This window comes from Dendrobium catenatum, unplaced genomic scaffold (genome assembly GCF_001605985.2).
Source record: "Dendrobium catenatum unplaced genomic scaffold, ASM160598v2 fragScaff_scaffold_1617, whole genome shotgun sequence".
Classification (NCBI taxonomy): Eukaryota; Viridiplantae; Streptophyta; class Magnoliopsida; order Asparagales; family Orchidaceae; genus Dendrobium; species Dendrobium catenatum.
Genome location: NW_021320079.1, coordinates 643,862 through 662,270, shown reverse-complemented (window position 1 = coordinate 662,270; position 18,409 = coordinate 643,862). Strand labels below are relative to the sequence as shown.

Here is an 18,409-nt window from a genome sequence, read left to right as displayed (position 1 = left end):
GATTTTTTTTTTGGAATTGGGTATCTACCCGTTGTCATCCCGTAAAGGAGACGTTTAGCGGAGTAACTAATTCATTGACGAGTTTAACGACAATCATCCCCACAGGTGCCGGACCATGCACTTATTTTGTCCTCACTTTTAGAAATAAATTATTGTGCGGAGACTGGACACAGGACACCGTCCAGAAATCAATTAGAATGCATCACGTCAATAGTATCGAGCTGTGATATCAAGCAAAGGGTGACGTGGCGCATTCTGTTTGGTCTCCGTACGACATTCAGCATCTACACAGAATAATTAATCCACTTAAGAAGTTACACATCTTAAGAGAGGAATCGAATGTACGTTAGGGGTTCCCAACCACACTCACCTACCAACCCAACTTTATCATCATTATTTTATAGGTTTCAAATCTTAGAGAGAGAGGCGCAAATTTAAGAAGTTTTATATGCATATTATATAATTTTTATGTATTTATATGTAAAAAAATTAAATTTTAATACTTAGTTGTATGAAGTTTTATTATTTTAATCATATCAAAATATATTCATGAGAAGTATATTCACTTTTTAATAATTAATATTCATGATATTTTTATGTGATTTGAATATTTTGATGTTATATAAATAAATATTGAAATTAGATATTAAATACTTAAATATATATGAATTATGTGGCATATATGTAAATCGCTCATAAATTTTAAGCTACATTAATTTTTTATTTCATGAATTTATATAAGCATTTAAGACCATTTATGTTCTATGGCTGATTTATGATAATATTAAGGTGAGTAATTATTGACCCTGAAGTTAAACATTTCTTTAATAGTATTAGGTATTTTTGTAATTTGTAAATTTAGTAGTATTTAATGATAGGTCAGTATAATACAAATAAATAATTCATTAATTAAATATACTAAATTATAATTAACTACTTTTGTGCTTAATTGTAAATTAATTATGATTTTAATCAGGATAATTAATATTTAGTTTATTTAGATGCCTAATTAACTGAAACATTAATAAGCTAAAATATTTAATAAATTCTGATAATTTCGATTAATTTTTATTTAAACATTTTACATAGAATAATTAGATATTTAATTAGGAAATAAATACTTCATCATGCAAATATTTTTTTATATTTTAAGTGAACAAACATATGAAAAAAAAATATAAAATAAATCAAATCCAAATGACCAAAACAAATAAAAACATTTCCAAATAAAGCCTTAAATTGTATGTGATCATCAAAATTTCAGGGTTGGAAGTGAAAATTTATAATTATACTGTACTTTGCAGCCTAATGCCACTTTTATTTTTTTCCCAGAGAAAATATTTGAGCAGTTCAAATACTTTAGTTGGTATGGAAAGAGAAGTTTCAGTTAATTTATTTTTTATCATAATTTATTTACACATTTTTCATTGAAGGGATTAAAATTTTTTTTAATTGCATGAGAAGATATCAAACAGGCTGTCTTTATGAGGAAAAAGAGGTCACAGTATAGACAAAAAATATATAATTTATATCATAATTTCATTATCTTCTTTTCATGGGAATTAGTTTTATTAAAATTAAAACAATCATATATTTATAAATAAAATATTATTTTTATGAATTTTATATCACCTCAGTGAGTTTTATATTTTATTAATATATATTCAAAATTTATTATCTTGTTTAGATCATAATTATTATAAATATTATTGCTTGTTTTACTCAAAAAGTCATAAACTAATGATAGGGATGTAAATGAGTTACGCCGTGCTTGAGTCATACCAACAAGATTATCTTATATGGAAGAGGATATATATATATATACAAACTTTATGATTATTTTTCTTAGAGAATAAGATAATCTAAGCAGCATTATTTAAATGAAGGCCAACTATTTGCTATGTCTATCCTAATATATTTTACTAAAATATTAAATGGCACTTAGCTTGATGCTTTCATATGCCTAAATATTCTCTCATGTGCCTTAATAATATCACCCTCATGTAAAAGTTTTCCGTGTTTGTAATGGCTTCCTCTAAACTTTATCATCGAGCATTTAAGCACATCAAGTACTTCGGTATCATCATTTATCACACACAGGGGCGGATCCAGCTTCTTTTTTAAGGGTGGGCAAAAAAAATTTTTGGATGAGAGATGGGCAAAAATGCTTAGGATTGATAAAATGAGGGCAAAAATTTTTTTTTAGAGGGGGCAAAATACCTAAAATATCAAAAATATTCCAAACTATACCCTTTAAAATGTAAAAAAAAAATTGAGGGGGGCATTTGCCCCCCCTCAAGTCAATGGGGATCCGCCCATGATCACACACTGAGGTTTCGTTTGGGACGACTTTCTTACTGCTTCTTAAAACAGTTTTCTAGCAAAAAAAATTATACTATAAAGCTGCTTTACGAAGCAGTAAGAAAGTCATCATAAACAAAGCCTAAGACTCCACTCAATCATATGTTGTCACGTTAGAATCAATAGGTTTTGAACCCGAGTCAATCATGGCATAAGATTACAAGTCTTATGGGAGCCAACAATCACATAAACTGCTCAATTTTAGAAAAATCACCAAGTTTAATGTCACTAATTATAGAGTGTGAAAGTAATTAAATGGGGACAAAAGTGTAACAATCTCTCTAACATAATTCATATATTACTATGGATGACACAAGAACCAGAACTTACAGAAAGATCAAGCATTTCATTTCATATCAGTTCATCAATCCATAAGCCACAGAGTTACAAATATCTCAAAATTATCTTCAGAATACAGTGAGCAAGTCTTATTAAAGGGTTATGGTATATCAATTTAAGCTTTTATTTTGTTGCTGAATCTATTTTGAGTGGACCAAAATCCCATTCTTTTTCATTCTTCAAAGTTTTCAGGTAAGAAAATATGTTACATGCATGGCTCCATGCCTCCATGCAACCTCATCTCTCTATGCTATGTGTTAAAGGAATATTTGTACATGCTAAGATATAACTCTTAGTCTCAATCACCATGAATTTACCAGAACTCAACAACAAAATATAGTATTAAATACTTCTGAATTAAAAAAATAGATTAAATTTACATCTAATAAATAAAATTTTTAAAAACAATCAAAAGACAAGCAAAAACAAAATTATCAAGATCTCAAGCTAAAACTTATGTGAGAGACTTAGGCTTTGTTTGGGATAACTTTCTTATTGTTTTTTTAGACTTACACAAATTTTTTGGACTAGAAAATTTTGTACTGAAAAGTCATGTTCAAATGAAACCTTAAACTGCAACTAAGATGGAGTTTTAGGTTTTTTATTTTAAAGAACTATTGCTTGTTGTGAGCAGATGTAGAAAATACCGCTTTTAATTCCTAATAGTAGGCAAGAAAACTATGTCTTCCATTATGTCTGCACAGATCTGAGCCACAAAATTGAATCTAATAAAATTTGCTTGTTTACTCTCCTTAGTTCTCCGTTGTCATTAATTTAATTCAGTGTTTCTGCCAAATGGTGCTGAGAAAGGTAACAATTTCAGAGTTTTTTTCTAAAGGAGTGGCAATTATATGATTACATCTCACAAGTTCTGTATTAGACTTCTTCTATAAATTTATTCATATGTTCTGTATATTTAAGAGTTTGTCTAGTAATTATGTACTAAACATCTCATATTTTTAGAATATTCAGACTAATCACAAGCTTAGTTATTTATTGTTGGCTAATCCCCCTCAAACTTAAGGGAAAATTCTATTAGATGGTGGTGAAACTTGCAATGATTTATGGTGCCGAATATTGGCCATTAAAAGAGAAGCATAATACTACGTCAAGTGTTACAAAGATGAGAATACTCAGGTGGATGAGTGGCTTTACCCTTAGAGATAGGATATGAAATTAGCATATACGTGAAAAGGTTGGAGTAGCGCCAGTGGAAGATAAGATTAGAGAGAGTCGTCTTAGATGGTTTGGTCACATAAAATGGCGGCCTTGCGATGACCAAGTTAGGAAAGTAGCGGTATTAGATTTGACTTATCTTAAGAAAGGTAGAGGTAGACCTAAAAAGACTTGGTTAGAAAATATTAGAAATTATCTTTCTTTATTAGATTTAAACGATAATTTGACTTTTAACAGGACACAATAGAGAAAAAAGATTCATGTAGCCGATCCCACGTAGTAGGACGAAGGCTTGATGTTGTTGTTGTTGTTGTAAGGACTAAAACTATCTTATAAATTTTATGCATCTTTCATTCATCTTACATTTTCTGTTGTATGTCTTATGTTCTTTTATAGTTAAATATCTATAAATTAATTAGTGACAAAAGACAAATGGCATATAATTACCCCTTCTGACAAGAAACTTCATCAGAAACTTCACAAATGCTTTTGTTTTGATTATGATGGGCTCTGCATGGCAAATGATAATGATCTTTTCATCATTACATCAAAAGTATTTAAACTTAGCAAACTGTCGAGGAAGAAAAACTTTAAAACTATAGTTTTTTCATGTATGTAAATCTTATGCTAATTTAACATGTTTAGTTGAGTATTTTCTTGACCGTTAAATACCTGTCAGAATTTTTTCATTTTTTAAGTATCAATGACTAACGGGCTATGTAATCTTAGTTTTTAAAAGGCCAATTAATCAGTTTAGCTTAGTATTCAAATAATAGTAAATCCTGCATGAATAAACCTAATAACCTCTATTATAAATTAATTAATTCATTTTATTATCTAATTTTTAACACATTGCTTAAGAATAACAATAACATCAAGCCTTTGTCCCACTACGTGAGGTCAACTACATGAATCCTTTTTCGTCATTTTGTCCTGTTAAAAGTCAAATTCTCGTTTAAATCTAATAAAAAAATATCATTTCTAGTATTTTCTAACCAAATCTTTTTAGATCTACCTCTACCTTTTTTAACATAAGTCAAGTCAAATCTAATACCTCGACTTTTCTAACTGGGTTATCAGAAGGTTGCCGTTTTATGTGACCAAATCATCTAAGGCTCTAATATTATCTTCCATTGGAACTACTCCAACCTTTTCACGTATATGCTCATTTCGTATCCTATCTCTAAGAACAAATCGGGGTAAAATTTTAGCCAAGAAAATAGAGAACAAATTAGTGAAGGGGATATTTAAAAATCAATCTATTCCGAGAAAGAAAACCATTTTCTTATTGGTTGAATTTTTTCCCGAATAATTACAACATACTTCATTGACTCTGTAAACTTTTTCACATTAAATGGTATAGCTCTTTTGAGAAGAGAATATATATTTGCTTTCTCATATGTGAAATTAGCCCATTACCAAACGCAAAAAAATGGGAAAAAAATTAATTCAGAAGCACAGGATATAAATTTGCATCAAAATTATCAGAAATGCAAGAAAAATAATTAAAAAGATGCATTTGATAAAAAGTACAAGACATTAATATAATAACTATGATCAACTGATTTCTAATCTATATACACTCAACTCTTTTTTTTCCAGAAAAAAATACTGACTAGTGTATCAAATCTGATTCACAGGCGCATAAATTCAAGGACTAACAACTCTTCTTCATAATGACCTACAAAAACTTGCAAAAAATATAATACTTAAATGATGCAAATATTCAAAATTTGAAAATATTTTATGAACGATTAGATCATCATAGAAAAACATTTTGTTGAAAAAGGACCCCTCTTCATTCAAGTGGGAAATTATAACTACTGTTACAGTGATGCTATTATAATCATAAAATTGGAAACGATATATGTTGCATATGCTATCAAGTTTATATGTTACATGTGAAGAATAGCAAAAAAGGAGAGATCTCAATACCATACTGATCCTAGTGCTGAGGTGCTACTTTGCCTCTTTGCATTCCTTTTACATTTCCTTCTTAGCTTACTTGCTGTAATTTTATAAGGGGAAGAAAGGGAAGAATATACTCAGTGATTTACGTCAAAAGTAGCATATGATTTTCACTGTCTCTTGGCCAAAGTTTTCCTGAGGCCTTTGATGATCTTCCCAAACCACATCAAGTTCATAATGGCTAGAACTGATGGCACCATAAATACTAGGAGATAACCCATTATATGCATCTGCATGACCTGTTTTAAGTGCATGAAGCATTCGAGTAAAAGTTATCCATAATTTAATATGCAGAGAGTTGGAGAATGGAAGAAGTCTTACCTGGTCACAATGAAGATAGACATGATAAAAGAGGTACAGGAATAAAATGATCCTTGCGACCTGAACATAGCAGACAATTCCTCTTAAGAAAAGTTAGTCCACATTTTGATCACCAAATTTTCAGAAGCTTACTGCAACTCAACCAAGAGAAAATTCAGAAACGAAAAACAGATATTTAGCCTAGGATCAACGGGAATAGAAACTTACTATTCTCTTTCTCGATATAATTTATGCTCTAGATCTATGAATGATGAATGATGTGGTTATGATGTATGTTTATGTCTATGTCATGACCTTCGACTGTTGAGAAATTCAGAATGTTTTTTTCTCCCTACATGGTATTCATGATTTGATCTTATGACACTATCATAATTCCTACATATATATAACTCTACATGCAATTGTTTATGACTATGATTAACAACTCAAGCATAATATGATTATGTTCATATGAACATAGGAAGAATGACTTAGGCTTCATTTGGGACTGCTTTCAGACTGCTTCTTAAAACAGCTTTTAGTACAAAAGTTAAAATTTTTGTACATGAAAGCTGCTTTAAGAAGCAGTAAAAAAGCCATTCTAAACGAAGCCTTAGTCATGATGTAGCATAGCATTATAAATGTACATGACTTATGACACTCACTTGTAATTCATATATTATTTACCTTCATAACATTTTTGATACATAGGATTGGTGATATTTTCCTAGTATATGACCAGTTATTTACTCTAAATGTGTTCAATGAAGAAGTTGAGAAAAAATGGTACATGATCATGCATATTGCTTTACTCACCGTGAAAAAAAAACTATGCTAGAGCATTAGTTTTTTACCATGTTTTATGTTCACCGTTGTACATACCTGCACTAAAGGTGTTGGAGAGGAGAAAAATATGGTTTTATATAATCGTTGACCAATAAAGTAATATGTTACGGTTTGATTTCAATTGTACACAATGATGTAATGAGGGATATGCATTTGGAAGCCTAAAGGTAGTTAAATATGAGCTGTGACATATTGTGGAAGTTTTTCTAATGGATTTTACGTCTTCATATTTGTCTTTGATGTGGATTGATGATGTAATATTTATTCTAGCAATGGAATATATGCTTGATGTGATGATTGGTCATGATTTGAAAGTTTTACTTTTTGTCGCACCTCATTATGATGGAATGAATTGGAGTGTGGCGTGCAGAAATTGGTGTCAGAGCAAAGATTTAGTTGATTAGGCAGAATGATAGAGGGGATTATCACAATGTAATATATTGATCTCATTGATAAGTGATTAGAAGTAGAGTGAGAGATTGCCCGAACTTTGCATTTCATGATTATGAATGAACTTATGCATTCTTATTAAGGCATAAATGAAAACCCATCTGCAGGAGTAAAATGGCAGGCCATGGCAAAAAATTGATAGAGTAATGAAGCCACGATTCAAGATAAACAACAAAATGTTGCAGAGGCATCTAGAGCAACTCCAGGGTTGGAAGGACATGTTAGACCTAAAATTATAAAGTATTTTACAGATATTGTTGCACAAGCTATTACTAAAGCCCACAATAAAAAAATATTGGCGACAAAATTAAAAGTAAATAGACAATTAAAGTTATTTTAAAGTAGATTAATCAACCCAAATTCTCCACTAGATTCGGCTTAAAGATATGATTTCTCATGAAAATTTTATATAAGTTGAGATAAGATTTATTGGCCTTATCTCAATGTATCTCTTCTTTTAGCTCTTCTTATGAAATCTCTTATATCATAAGAACATCTTCACATCATCACCATTTTTCCCCCTCAACAATACTATTAATTCCAGCAATGAAATATGTGATTGATGTGGTGATTGGTTATTATTTTGGAAGTTTCACCCTTTACCTTACCTCACCTCAGACGATGAATATGGTGAGGCATGTTGAAATTGGTATCAAATCAATGATTTAGTTGATTGAGGAGAATGATAATGTGGATTATCACAAAGTAATAGGTTGATTTCACATATGCCTGATTAGAATAAGGTGAGAGATTGACTCAAGCTGTGCATTTCATAATGTACTCATGCATTTATATTAATACATAAATGAAAATTAACCCATCTATAGGGGTAAAATGTCAAACCAAAATGAAAATTGACAGAGTAATGATGTCATAGTTCAAGATTAACAAAAACATGTTGTAGAGGCATCTAGAATTTGAGCAGTAGAGGGAAGTGATAGACCTAAGGAGGAGGGGTGCCTCGGCTCGATTTAGTTGGTCCAAGGTCCAAGCATGCATATATTTGCATGATTTCAGTTTTGTTGGAATTGTCGCAATTAGACATTTGTTTCAATTATAAATTTATAAGGTAAGCTTGGTTCTTCAATTGATTTTCAAAGCTTGTTGGTTTGTGTTTTGAGTGCTTTGAAATTCATAATTTTAATTTTAAAATTGTGTTTGATCAAACAATTTTTTTGTGATCACATCAAGTTGTCTAACAGTTCAAATTTTAAGAAAAATTGCTTGCAGTATTTTTTTTTTTTTCTTCTTCTTTAAAAAAAAAGCGTGCTTGTCAATCATTGAAATTCAAATAGAGCTGTGGAAGATCAATTTTTATGGCTCTTTAAAGATGAAGCATACGGTGGAGCAATTTCAGTAGTTTGGAGACTCTGAATCTTTCAAAGTTTTTGTTCCTAAACTGAACTAAATATTATTTAGATAGGGTCAAAGTGTCAATCAGCTTTACTTGAATATGCCTATAATTATGATTGAAGTTGAATAAACATAAATATGAACTAGCTGGATATTAGATAGGCTCTAAACAGCTGCTGTTGGAATGAAGGCAACTTGAAATGGTTAAGTGGGCATATCTAATGAGCTTATCAGCTACCATAGGTAGTGGTGCTTCTAATGAAAAAGAGCAGCAGGCATTAAATATTCAAATGAACCTTCATAACAGTGTAGGTGATGCCTTTAGTTGACCTAAAAACATTAATATAACAGAAGCAGAGATATCTTCTAGTTACCAGCCATGCAAAAAATACAACAACCCCATTCACCAGGTAGGCACTGGATCTCTTCATTCCAGCAGTGTCCAGGTACCTTGACAAAAACAAGGAGAAAGAGGTAAGCCAAAGAGAGATGCAAGAAGATCTGAAACTTATCTATGTTCCTAATTGAATATATACCAACATTACCATCGCACATTAATGCCAGGGGTAGTTGCCTCGGAAATCAATACCATATAAGTGTACAACTGTGCTTCTCCGGTCAACATGGCATAGGATATAGCACATAAAGAAAGGGCGTGATGGACAATCTGAGCAAAAAGGATCCTAATCAAAGATTGTATAATGCAAACAAAATCATAAATTCTTTATTTTGGATCGTAGAAAATGATTGAAAATACGAAAATCAAGAAAGTTTAAGTCATACACACAAAGTTGTGAACCAACTATCAGTTCTTTTTTTTTTGTCAATAAATAATGCAAAAAATAAAATAGTTAATATAAATGCTTACATATTCCAATCCACCAAGAGATGGATATAACCAAAATATCATTGCTAGATCCGAGATAAAATATCCAACAGAAACCTACAAATATGATACTTCAATCATTAGATATAAAGGATGATCAAGTTGAACTTCATAGAAGAAAGGGAAATTTTTATGGGTTAACACCATAAAATAACTAACATTACCCCTAATGTAAAAGTGGATAGATTTGAGCTTCTAAACGTAATAGGTCCCTTAGAAATGTCATCTGAGAAGAGGTCTGAGAAGAACACTAAATATACTGACATAAAGGTGATGAAAATAGCATGGGCACTAGACATTCCCCTGCACAAAGGCCCCAAAAATAATGTGAATAGACAGTAAATAAAGAAATAAAAATTAAGTACTTTCTGAAAAGTGGTTCACTTTCACCTGTTGTTCCACTCAAGTCGTTGGATTTTCGTAAGGGAACTGTAACCCTTGAAATAGAAAGAACTCAGAAACCGGGTAAGATCGTATGCCTGAGAGAGGAAGAAAAGGAAAAATACAAAAACAAGTATCAAAAGTGGAATTTCTCAATTGAAATTCTTAAACTAACGGTTCAAAAGTCAAGCAAAGCAAGGATGCTAACCATATTTTGACATGATATATGATACATGAATGAATAAATAAATAAATAAATTTATAACTAGACAGAAATATAAACAAAATAAATAGGGATCAGTCTCTTAGATTATCTAGGGGGCATCAGTTTTGGGAGTTTTACGGGCTTCAGCAGCGTCATTAATTTCAGTAGTTTTGCAAGTTTGGGTTTTTAACTATGGCTTCACGGAATTTGTCTTTTCTCAAGCAGTTAAAATTGATCATTATCCACATTAAACCAGCTATTTTGGGTTAGCATTATGACTTTTTATTCTTTTCATTTATCTTGAGCTTTACATGAGATGATGTACCTACTTTACACAAATCCTTTTTAATAATTTAAATTCATATTATCCTTAGGCCTCGTTTGGTTCCCCGACTCTTTTTTTTTTTTTTTTAACCGAGGTATTAGAACGTGTAAGCATAATTTTTTTTTTCTTTTCAGATCGGCAGAAATACAGAGGTATAGGAAAAGGTATTTAAAAAAAATCGTGTTAACGAAAAGTAAAGCAATAACTTTTTCACAAATTCGAACTGGAAACGGAGTAATTAAGCCCAAACAAATGAGGCCTTAGTCTACTTATTTTTCTTCTTATCCACCTGTCTTATGAGAGCATTTTCTTCTCTTCACTGAATCGCTTATGAGTACAGTTTCTTCTCTTCATTGTACATGTGCAAAACAATAAGTCTATTTGTACTTCCTTAAATCTATTTTGAGAACTTTATGTAAAATTTTATTTCAAAATATAATTAACATAACTTATTACGTATTTAACTTTTTTTTTTCAAATATTTGCAATGTTAAAAATATAGATGACGCTATTTTTTTTTTTTGGGAATGGTGAGCGATAATCGCAAAGTTACTCGAACAGTCTAACTTTTAACTTAAAGAACAATCTTCTCTTCTAATCAATAAGTCCCGAATCCCTTCACATAGGATGTTATATATATATATATAAGATTAAAATATATTGCATAATTCTCAATAAAAAATAATAAGATAAATTTATCGTATAGCTAGAAACACAGCCTATCAAACTTAAAAGAAAAATCATAAGTAATTCAACTTTGCACACTTTTTAATTTTGATATACTTAAGCCTGTATTGTTTCTTATAAAAGAGGGCTTGCTGGAGAATTGGTTATCATGATAGTATGAAGCCCGAATGTTGCACAAGTTCCAAACTTACGGAAAACTAGTTATTCTATTCAGAATAAGGCTAAAAAAGCTGACCACAACTCTCCAATAGCCTGTGAAAAAAACATGCTGAGCTATCACAACCTATGCCGACCCACCAACACAAGATGGTTCGAACAAGCCCCAACAACCACAATGGTCTAAGACTATGATCCATGATGGTCGCCCTGAAGCCATAAACAACCAAAAGTTGTATCCACCGAAATAAGCTCAAATCAGTCGGTCTTGATTGAAAACAAGTAAACAAGACTAAAACAAATAATTGTAACAAATTATTAAAACTATGATAGGGAAATGCGTGTAAAGATAATGATGGAGCCCCATAACTTCTACTATGTTAAATATCTAGCAAAGAGCAAAAGGCAATCAGAGCCTATCTGAATACAGTTAATGAATAAAGGGTGCAAAATTTTGAGAACAAAGCTAAGAAAGGATGGCTTACACACTTGAAAATTACAAATATAATTCATAAAATCATTAAAAAAACTCTAACCAGCTACCCCGCATTCAAAAATCATGCCACCTATCATAAAGCGATCACTTTTCATGACAAGCGGTGAAAACTTCCAAGATTGCTAACCCTTAGGACACCACAGAAACTTTCTATGATGAAAAATTATTTCTTTATACACAAAACAAAGCAACATGCAAGGAATGGTAGACAAAATAGTTATTTCTTCTTATAAAGCAATATACTGAACAACTACTTTATAAGATCCGATTATTTATATTGGATTTACTTGAGCCTTCGAATAATATAGTGGAAGGCTACAGCAATCGTATCAAACATATCAAATCAGACCATGTTCATCATTCTCCACAAAATTACATCAAACATATCAATCACATCTGTATGCAAAACCAAACTGAGAATTTTTTTTGCAAATAACCGAACAACCCAATGCTAACAAGGAAACAGCTATCAACATCATGAGTGAAAGGAACAGAACCCAATGCTAACAAGGAAACAGCTATCAACATCATGAGTGAAAGGAACAGAAGAAATACCATTTTGCATATAAAAAGACCGGTAAGCACAGAGGTGTAAGGGATGAATGGATCCGAGAGCACATATTCCCTAATTACTGCTTCAGCCTGGTACTGATACGTTTTGTATGCCATGGTGGTGGCCTTAGGACCTGCATTTTAGTGGAAATTTTACCAAATTACAGGATCAGTAAGAAAATCAATATATGGAGTGATATAAAATAGAGGGAAAATTCATCCATTTCATCATATATGTCGTTATTTGCACGTGGATAGAACGTTTAAGTAGACAAGTAAATCCCGGACATCTTAATGACTATAACAAACTTACAACTAAAAAATAAAAAAAAAAAAATACATGATAGTTTAGTAATCAATAGAATGTCCCTGACAAAAAAAGAAATTGTATACAAAGATCTATGAATTTTGATCTTCAGATAAAAAAGCAGAGTTTGTTCAATCTTTGCAAACCAAAACCTAAACTCTTTCTTTGTAAACAAGAATAACTCTGATTAAAAAGTATTTATGTATACTACTACTCCTACATCACCAGTTTCTCTTGTCGATGAACATTGAAAAAATTGTGCATTGCATATTTTGATGACATTTTCGTTTACAGTGATACTTTGGAGCAACACAGTGGTCACCTCAGACAGCTCTTTGTAATCTTACAGGAAACAAACTATTTTTCAATCTCACCAAATGTGAGTTTGCTACGCCTCAAGTTCGTTTCCTTGGTTTCGTCGTCTATAAGGACGGTGTCCAAATGAATCTGAAGAAAGTCTTTGCCATCCTCAAATGGCCCAATCCGAGCTCCTTCTTTGAAGTTCGGAGTTTTCAAAGACTAGCAAACTTTTATCATAAGTTCATTAAGGGATTCAGCGTTCTCATGAGCCCTATTACCGAGTGTCTGAAATAAAAAAATCTTTCGTTGGGGCGATCAACAAAAATGCAGTTTTAACACCATCAAGAAGGCCCTGACTCCGCTCACGTTCTCGCTATTCCCACTTTTCATAAGATCTTTACTATTGAGACAAACGCCTCATCTGTAAGGATTGGTGTTGTATTGTCCTAAGACGGACGACCAATTGCTTATTTCAACGAGAATCTTTATCCGTCACACCAATAATGATCAGCCAATAAACAAGAGTTGTATTTAGTGGTCCGTGCTCTTAATGAGTGAGAGCACTACCTCTTACACTAAGAGTTCATTATTTGCGCAGATAACATACCGCTTCAATTCATCAATAGCCAAAAACATGTCAATAGGATGAATGCTCCCTAGGTCTCTTTCCTCTAAAAAAATTTCTTTTGTTCTCAAACACCAGTTCGGTCAGCACAAAAAAGTCGCAGATACCCTCATTAGGAAGATGGTTCTCTTGACCCAGCCACAGATTGAATTCGTAGGATTAATCTGCCTCAAAGACCTTTATCCCAATGATTCTGACTTTTCTGAAATCTGGCAATAATGCCAGCAAGTTGGGAATGTATTCAGCTTTTCTATTCACCATGGCTTCCTTTTTCAACACAACCTGCTTTGCATTCCTATGACATCATGGCGGCAACAACTAGTACGGGAGGCAAACTGTGGAAGTCTCGCAACTCCTGCTAGTTGAGACAAGTCACTAGCTCAGTTGAAGCGCAAATTCTATCGACCTTGCCTCCACAGTGATGTCTTTCGATTCATCGACCATTGCTCCATCTGCCAAAGCTAGGAGGGCTCCCAAAACATTGGTCTTTATTTATCATTATCGATTCCTGACTTTGTATGGGAAGACCTCGGCTTAAACTTCGTTCTCGGTCTACCCCAAACAAAAAGAGGTAACGACTCGATCATGGTCATCATCGATCGCTTCTCTAAAATGACGCACTTCGTCTCCTGTAAGAAAACCTCAAACGCTGTTCATATTGCTCATCTTTTTTTTTTTTCATCAAATTGTACGGCTACATGGTGTAGCCCGAAACCTCACTTTTGACAAGTATGTCAAATTCATAAGTCATTTTTTGCGCAAATTATGGAAACGCTTGGGTACCAATTTTGCACGTTAATTTAGCCGGTCATCTGCAATTTGATGGCAAAATTGAAGTTGTTAATCGCACATTGGGGAGTATGCTTCGGTGTTTAGTACAAGACTGTCCTAAACAATGGGAAGAAATGCTGAGCACCATCAAATTCGCCTACAATTCTATGGTGAACCGCTCAACTGGTAGGTCCCCCTTCAACATTGTTTATACTAAGCTACCTAATCTTGCTTTGGATGTTAATGTGCTGCCTAAATGCAAGTCTGGAAGTGCCACAAACTTCACCAACCAATATTCACAAATGCTTACCAAAGTTCTCTAACAATTCGCCAAAGCCAATCATAAATATAAAGCCTCTGTGGATCTTCACCGTCGGCAGAACCTTTTTAAAGTGGGCGATCTTGTCATGGTACACATGCGTCGTGAACGTTTCTCCCCAGGCACGTACACCAAGCTTAGCCGCCGAAAGATTGGTCCTGTTTTGATCACTGCCAAAATTAACAACAATGCCTATACTATCGAGTTACCAGCCAGACATAATACATCCCCTACTTTCAATGTTTCATTATCCACTTCTACCGTACTAATTCTATTATCACAGTACTACTACTCCTTTTTTGTTTGTTGCATTATTAATAGTAAAGACAATATATCATATATTAAGAAAACAATGGGAAAATATATATAGGGAACAATTATGTAGAAGAAACAATTTTTCATATACATCAATAGAATTCTCTGTTTTGTGGACAGCGCCGCCTCCTGCTTCAGGTTCCTCGTCGGAGTCACCTTCTGCCATTCAAATTAGTGTGCTGCATTACCAACTTCGCAAGCTCGAGCTTTGATCTTGTTTTAACATGATAGAAAGCTTGCCATGAACCCTTGCTAACAAGGGCTCTCATCCACTCCTCTAAATACCAAGGTTAGGTCTTTAATAATTGTCCGGTTTATAAAAGAGAGAAGCCTAGAAGAGCTTATTCGCAAAATTAGAAAGATATTATTCTTTCTCAAAAAAAGGGAAAAGTACTTTTTTATTACATTAAAAAATAAACAATGAATATATTTTGTGTACCTGAAATCTGAACAAAAAGAATCATTTAAAATGTTATGCGTCATGGATTAATCAAATAATGAACAATGCTTGTTCAACTGAGTATATGACGTGACATAAACCACTAAGGCTTGATCTATCCAGTGAGACTATACATGATAAAAAAACTCAGTATCTAAATCTTTGCTCAGAGTATTAAAGTACATCAGATCCCACTTATAATATCAAAACATAACTATCTTTGTCTTTTCGTATCATTTTTTCTCGGTTGACCATCAAGTAAAAAACTTCAGTTCTTCAAAAGAAGATTGCACATTCAAGGATTAAAACAATCTGGAGATACCCCAAGGTAAAAGGCCAGTATACATCTTCACTGTTATCCAAGTAGCACCTTTTCTTTGTTCCTTTGAATAATCATTCATGCATTCACTCCCCATAAGAACATAACTCAGTTTAAACACTTCACATAAAAGACTGTCCAGTTCAAACACGTAATCTAGGATGATCAAAGTAGTGGCAACCTATCGGTCTCGCAAAATCCTAAAGAATATTAAAAAAGGTACAGATTACCAGTATTCATACACTCAATATCAAAAATTAAGAAAAGTGAAATTCAATAGACCAATATCCATATACTCAACCATCGGAGGTAGACAAAAAAAAAACGTTTTCTTTTCAGAAAAAATTACTCTGCAAGGCAAATTTTAAAATATTCGGCTAACCTGGATGCTCTATCATCAATGATGACAGTTTTATTGTTAGTTTCTTATTGGATTCCTTCCTATCAAAGAACTAATATACTGTCATGTGTGATCACTAGAAACACTAATTAAAATAATAGTTTTTACTACATAATCTTCAAGTCACTACTCTCAAATCAACATAAAAATACTAATTGTATCCATCTTCCATCTCAATGAAATCCTAAGCAAATAAAATCAACACCGACCCTTCACTATAAATAATCTTAGTAGTCACATTCAGGCTCTGGGAATAACATCCACCAACCAACGACTAGAGAAACCACAGGAAAAACTAACCAATCCCGTTCCTTCTAAATCTGAAACGTTGCAATTCTCGCGCAGAAAACATAAACTTGCGGAAGAAGAAAAGAATCACACCAGGGAGATCGGTGAGTTGGGCGTGTTGGATGAGAAAAAAGTAAAGGGAATCCGCCGGAACACCACGAATGAATCTCCGGTGGCTTCGACGGCGGTGATCTCTAACAGCGACGGGAAACTGGAGAGAGAGACCGGGAGTGAATCGAAGAGAAACGTGAGGGTGGTTCGGGAAAGCGGTATATATTCGAGGGCAAAATAGAACGGCACTACCAAGTGAAACGGCTTTTTTTTATAGATTTTTAAATGCCTTTAAATCTAAAAAAATCAATTTATCAAATTTTTTAAAAAAATATTGATCAAAATATTCTTAACTCTCCTACGAACATTAATAACAAGTGGGATAATAATTAGTCAAATAATAAGTTTCATTTAGAATAACTTTTTTATCAATTTTAAAGTAATTTTTATAAAAAAAATTAATTTTTTACTAAAAAATTATTTTAATATTTCTAAATCCCCAAATCATACTTAATATTTTATGAAATAAAAGTCACATGTTTTTTTTTATTTTTTTTTATTATTTTTTATGATTTTTGTTTGATAAAATATAAAATATTATTATTTTTTTGCCTATCATTGTTATAGGTTGACCATTCTATTTTCTATGTATTTTGTACCTAATAGGGTGATTCATTGGTCACCATGACATCAACATGCTTTACTTAGAAGAAATAGATGGCAGTTGCTTGCAGACTTGCAGTACTACCAATTGATTCATGACAGGCTTATGGTGGTTTTTTATCTGGTACTTTTGTAAATATGTAACATCATAGGAAGTAATTTGTAAATAAGCTTGCACCAAATCATTTTACAATATTATTTTTATTTATGAGACCCCATACACTCTTAGTTGCAAGGGGTGTAAGACATTATTTGATTTAGATTTTGTTTGGGGTTTTTTTTATTATTTTATGGAGCGATTTTTTAATACAATTTTTTTTTAATTTAAAATTTTTATTAAAAAAATTGCTCTAAGAAATAGTAAAAAAATGTCTCAAACGAAGCCTTAATTTTTATTTGTGTTCGAGAACTACAATGTTTTGTAACATGTAATATTGGTCATTAAAAAAAGATGCATAAAATTAAGTGATGAAGAGATGAGAGTGCTTAGGTGGATGAGCGACTATACTTTTAGGTTTCTTTTGCACAATTGTCTTACTGATTTATAACATAGTTTTCTTCAAAAAAAAAAACTGTACTAAAACTCTGTTTTATAAAGTAGTGCGAAAGCTGTCCCAAACGTAGCCTTAAAGGCAGAATGCGAAGCAAATATATACGTGAAAAGTTTGGAGTAGCTCCAGTGGTAGATAAGATTAGAGAGAGTTATGTTAGATGGTTTAATTACATAAAATGTCGGCCTTTTGATGATCCGGTTAGAAGAGTATGTGTATTATATTTTGATTATGTTAAGAAAGATAAATGTAGACCTATGTAAAGTTGATAAGAAAGTATTACAAATGACATTTATTTATTATAGTTAAATGTGAATTTGATTCTTAATATGCACAATAGAGAAAAAAATATTCATATAGTTGACCCCACGTAGTGGGATAAATGTTTGATGTTATTATTGTTGTTCCATTTTATAGTTTATTTATGATTTTTTGGGCATATTTTTATTTTTTAAATTTATTTAAAGTATGACAATATATGCTTATTTACTTTTTTGACTTTTATAATAAAATGTTTTTTTAATATAAAAAACATTCCAAGTTATTTTAAATATTTTGAAATGCAAATTTAATTAATATC

General features: G+C 32.0%; 1 protein-coding gene across 2 annotated transcripts; it reads right to left on the bottom strand.

The window, feature by feature from the left end:
* Positions 1-5,651: 5,651 nt before the first annotated feature.
* Positions 5,652-16,865, bottom strand: LOC110093139 (transmembrane protein 56). Of its 2 annotated transcripts, XM_020817932.2 has the most exons (9): positions 16,658-16,865; positions 12,485-12,615; positions 10,070-10,158; positions 9,844-9,982; positions 9,662-9,736; positions 9,339-9,460; positions 9,168-9,243; positions 6,166-6,225; positions 5,652-6,083 (listed from the first exon to the last, which is right to left on the bottom strand). In XM_020817932.2, the coding sequence occupies exons 2-9, from the start codon at positions 12,596-12,598 to the stop codon at positions 5,955-5,957; spliced, it is 804 nt and encodes a 267-aa protein (XP_020673591.1). In that variant the 5' UTR covers positions 12,599-12,615; positions 16,658-16,865; the 3' UTR covers positions 5,652-5,954. The 2 variants fall into 2 exon arrangements, with proteins under 2 accessions (XP_020673591.1, XP_028556848.1); XM_028701015.1 differs by lacking the exon at positions 5,652-6,083 and having other exon boundaries at positions 6,188-6,296.
* Positions 16,866-18,409: the final 1,544 nt, after the last annotated feature.

Excerpts from the sequence above, each read along its gene's own strand:
- LOC110093139 (XM_020817932.2), bottom strand. The coding sequence starts at position 12,598 with ATGGCATACAAAACGTATCAGTACCAGGCTGAAGCAGTAATTAGGGAA. Across the intron at positions 9,244-9,338 it reads CCTGGCATTAATGTGCGATG|GTACCTGGACACTGCTGGAA; the intron begins GTAATGTTGGTA and ends GTTTTTGTCAAG. Across the intron at positions 6,226-9,167 it reads TTGTATTTTTTGCATGGCTG|GTCGCAAGGATCATTTTATT; the intron begins GTAACTAGAAGA and ends TGCTATGTTCAG.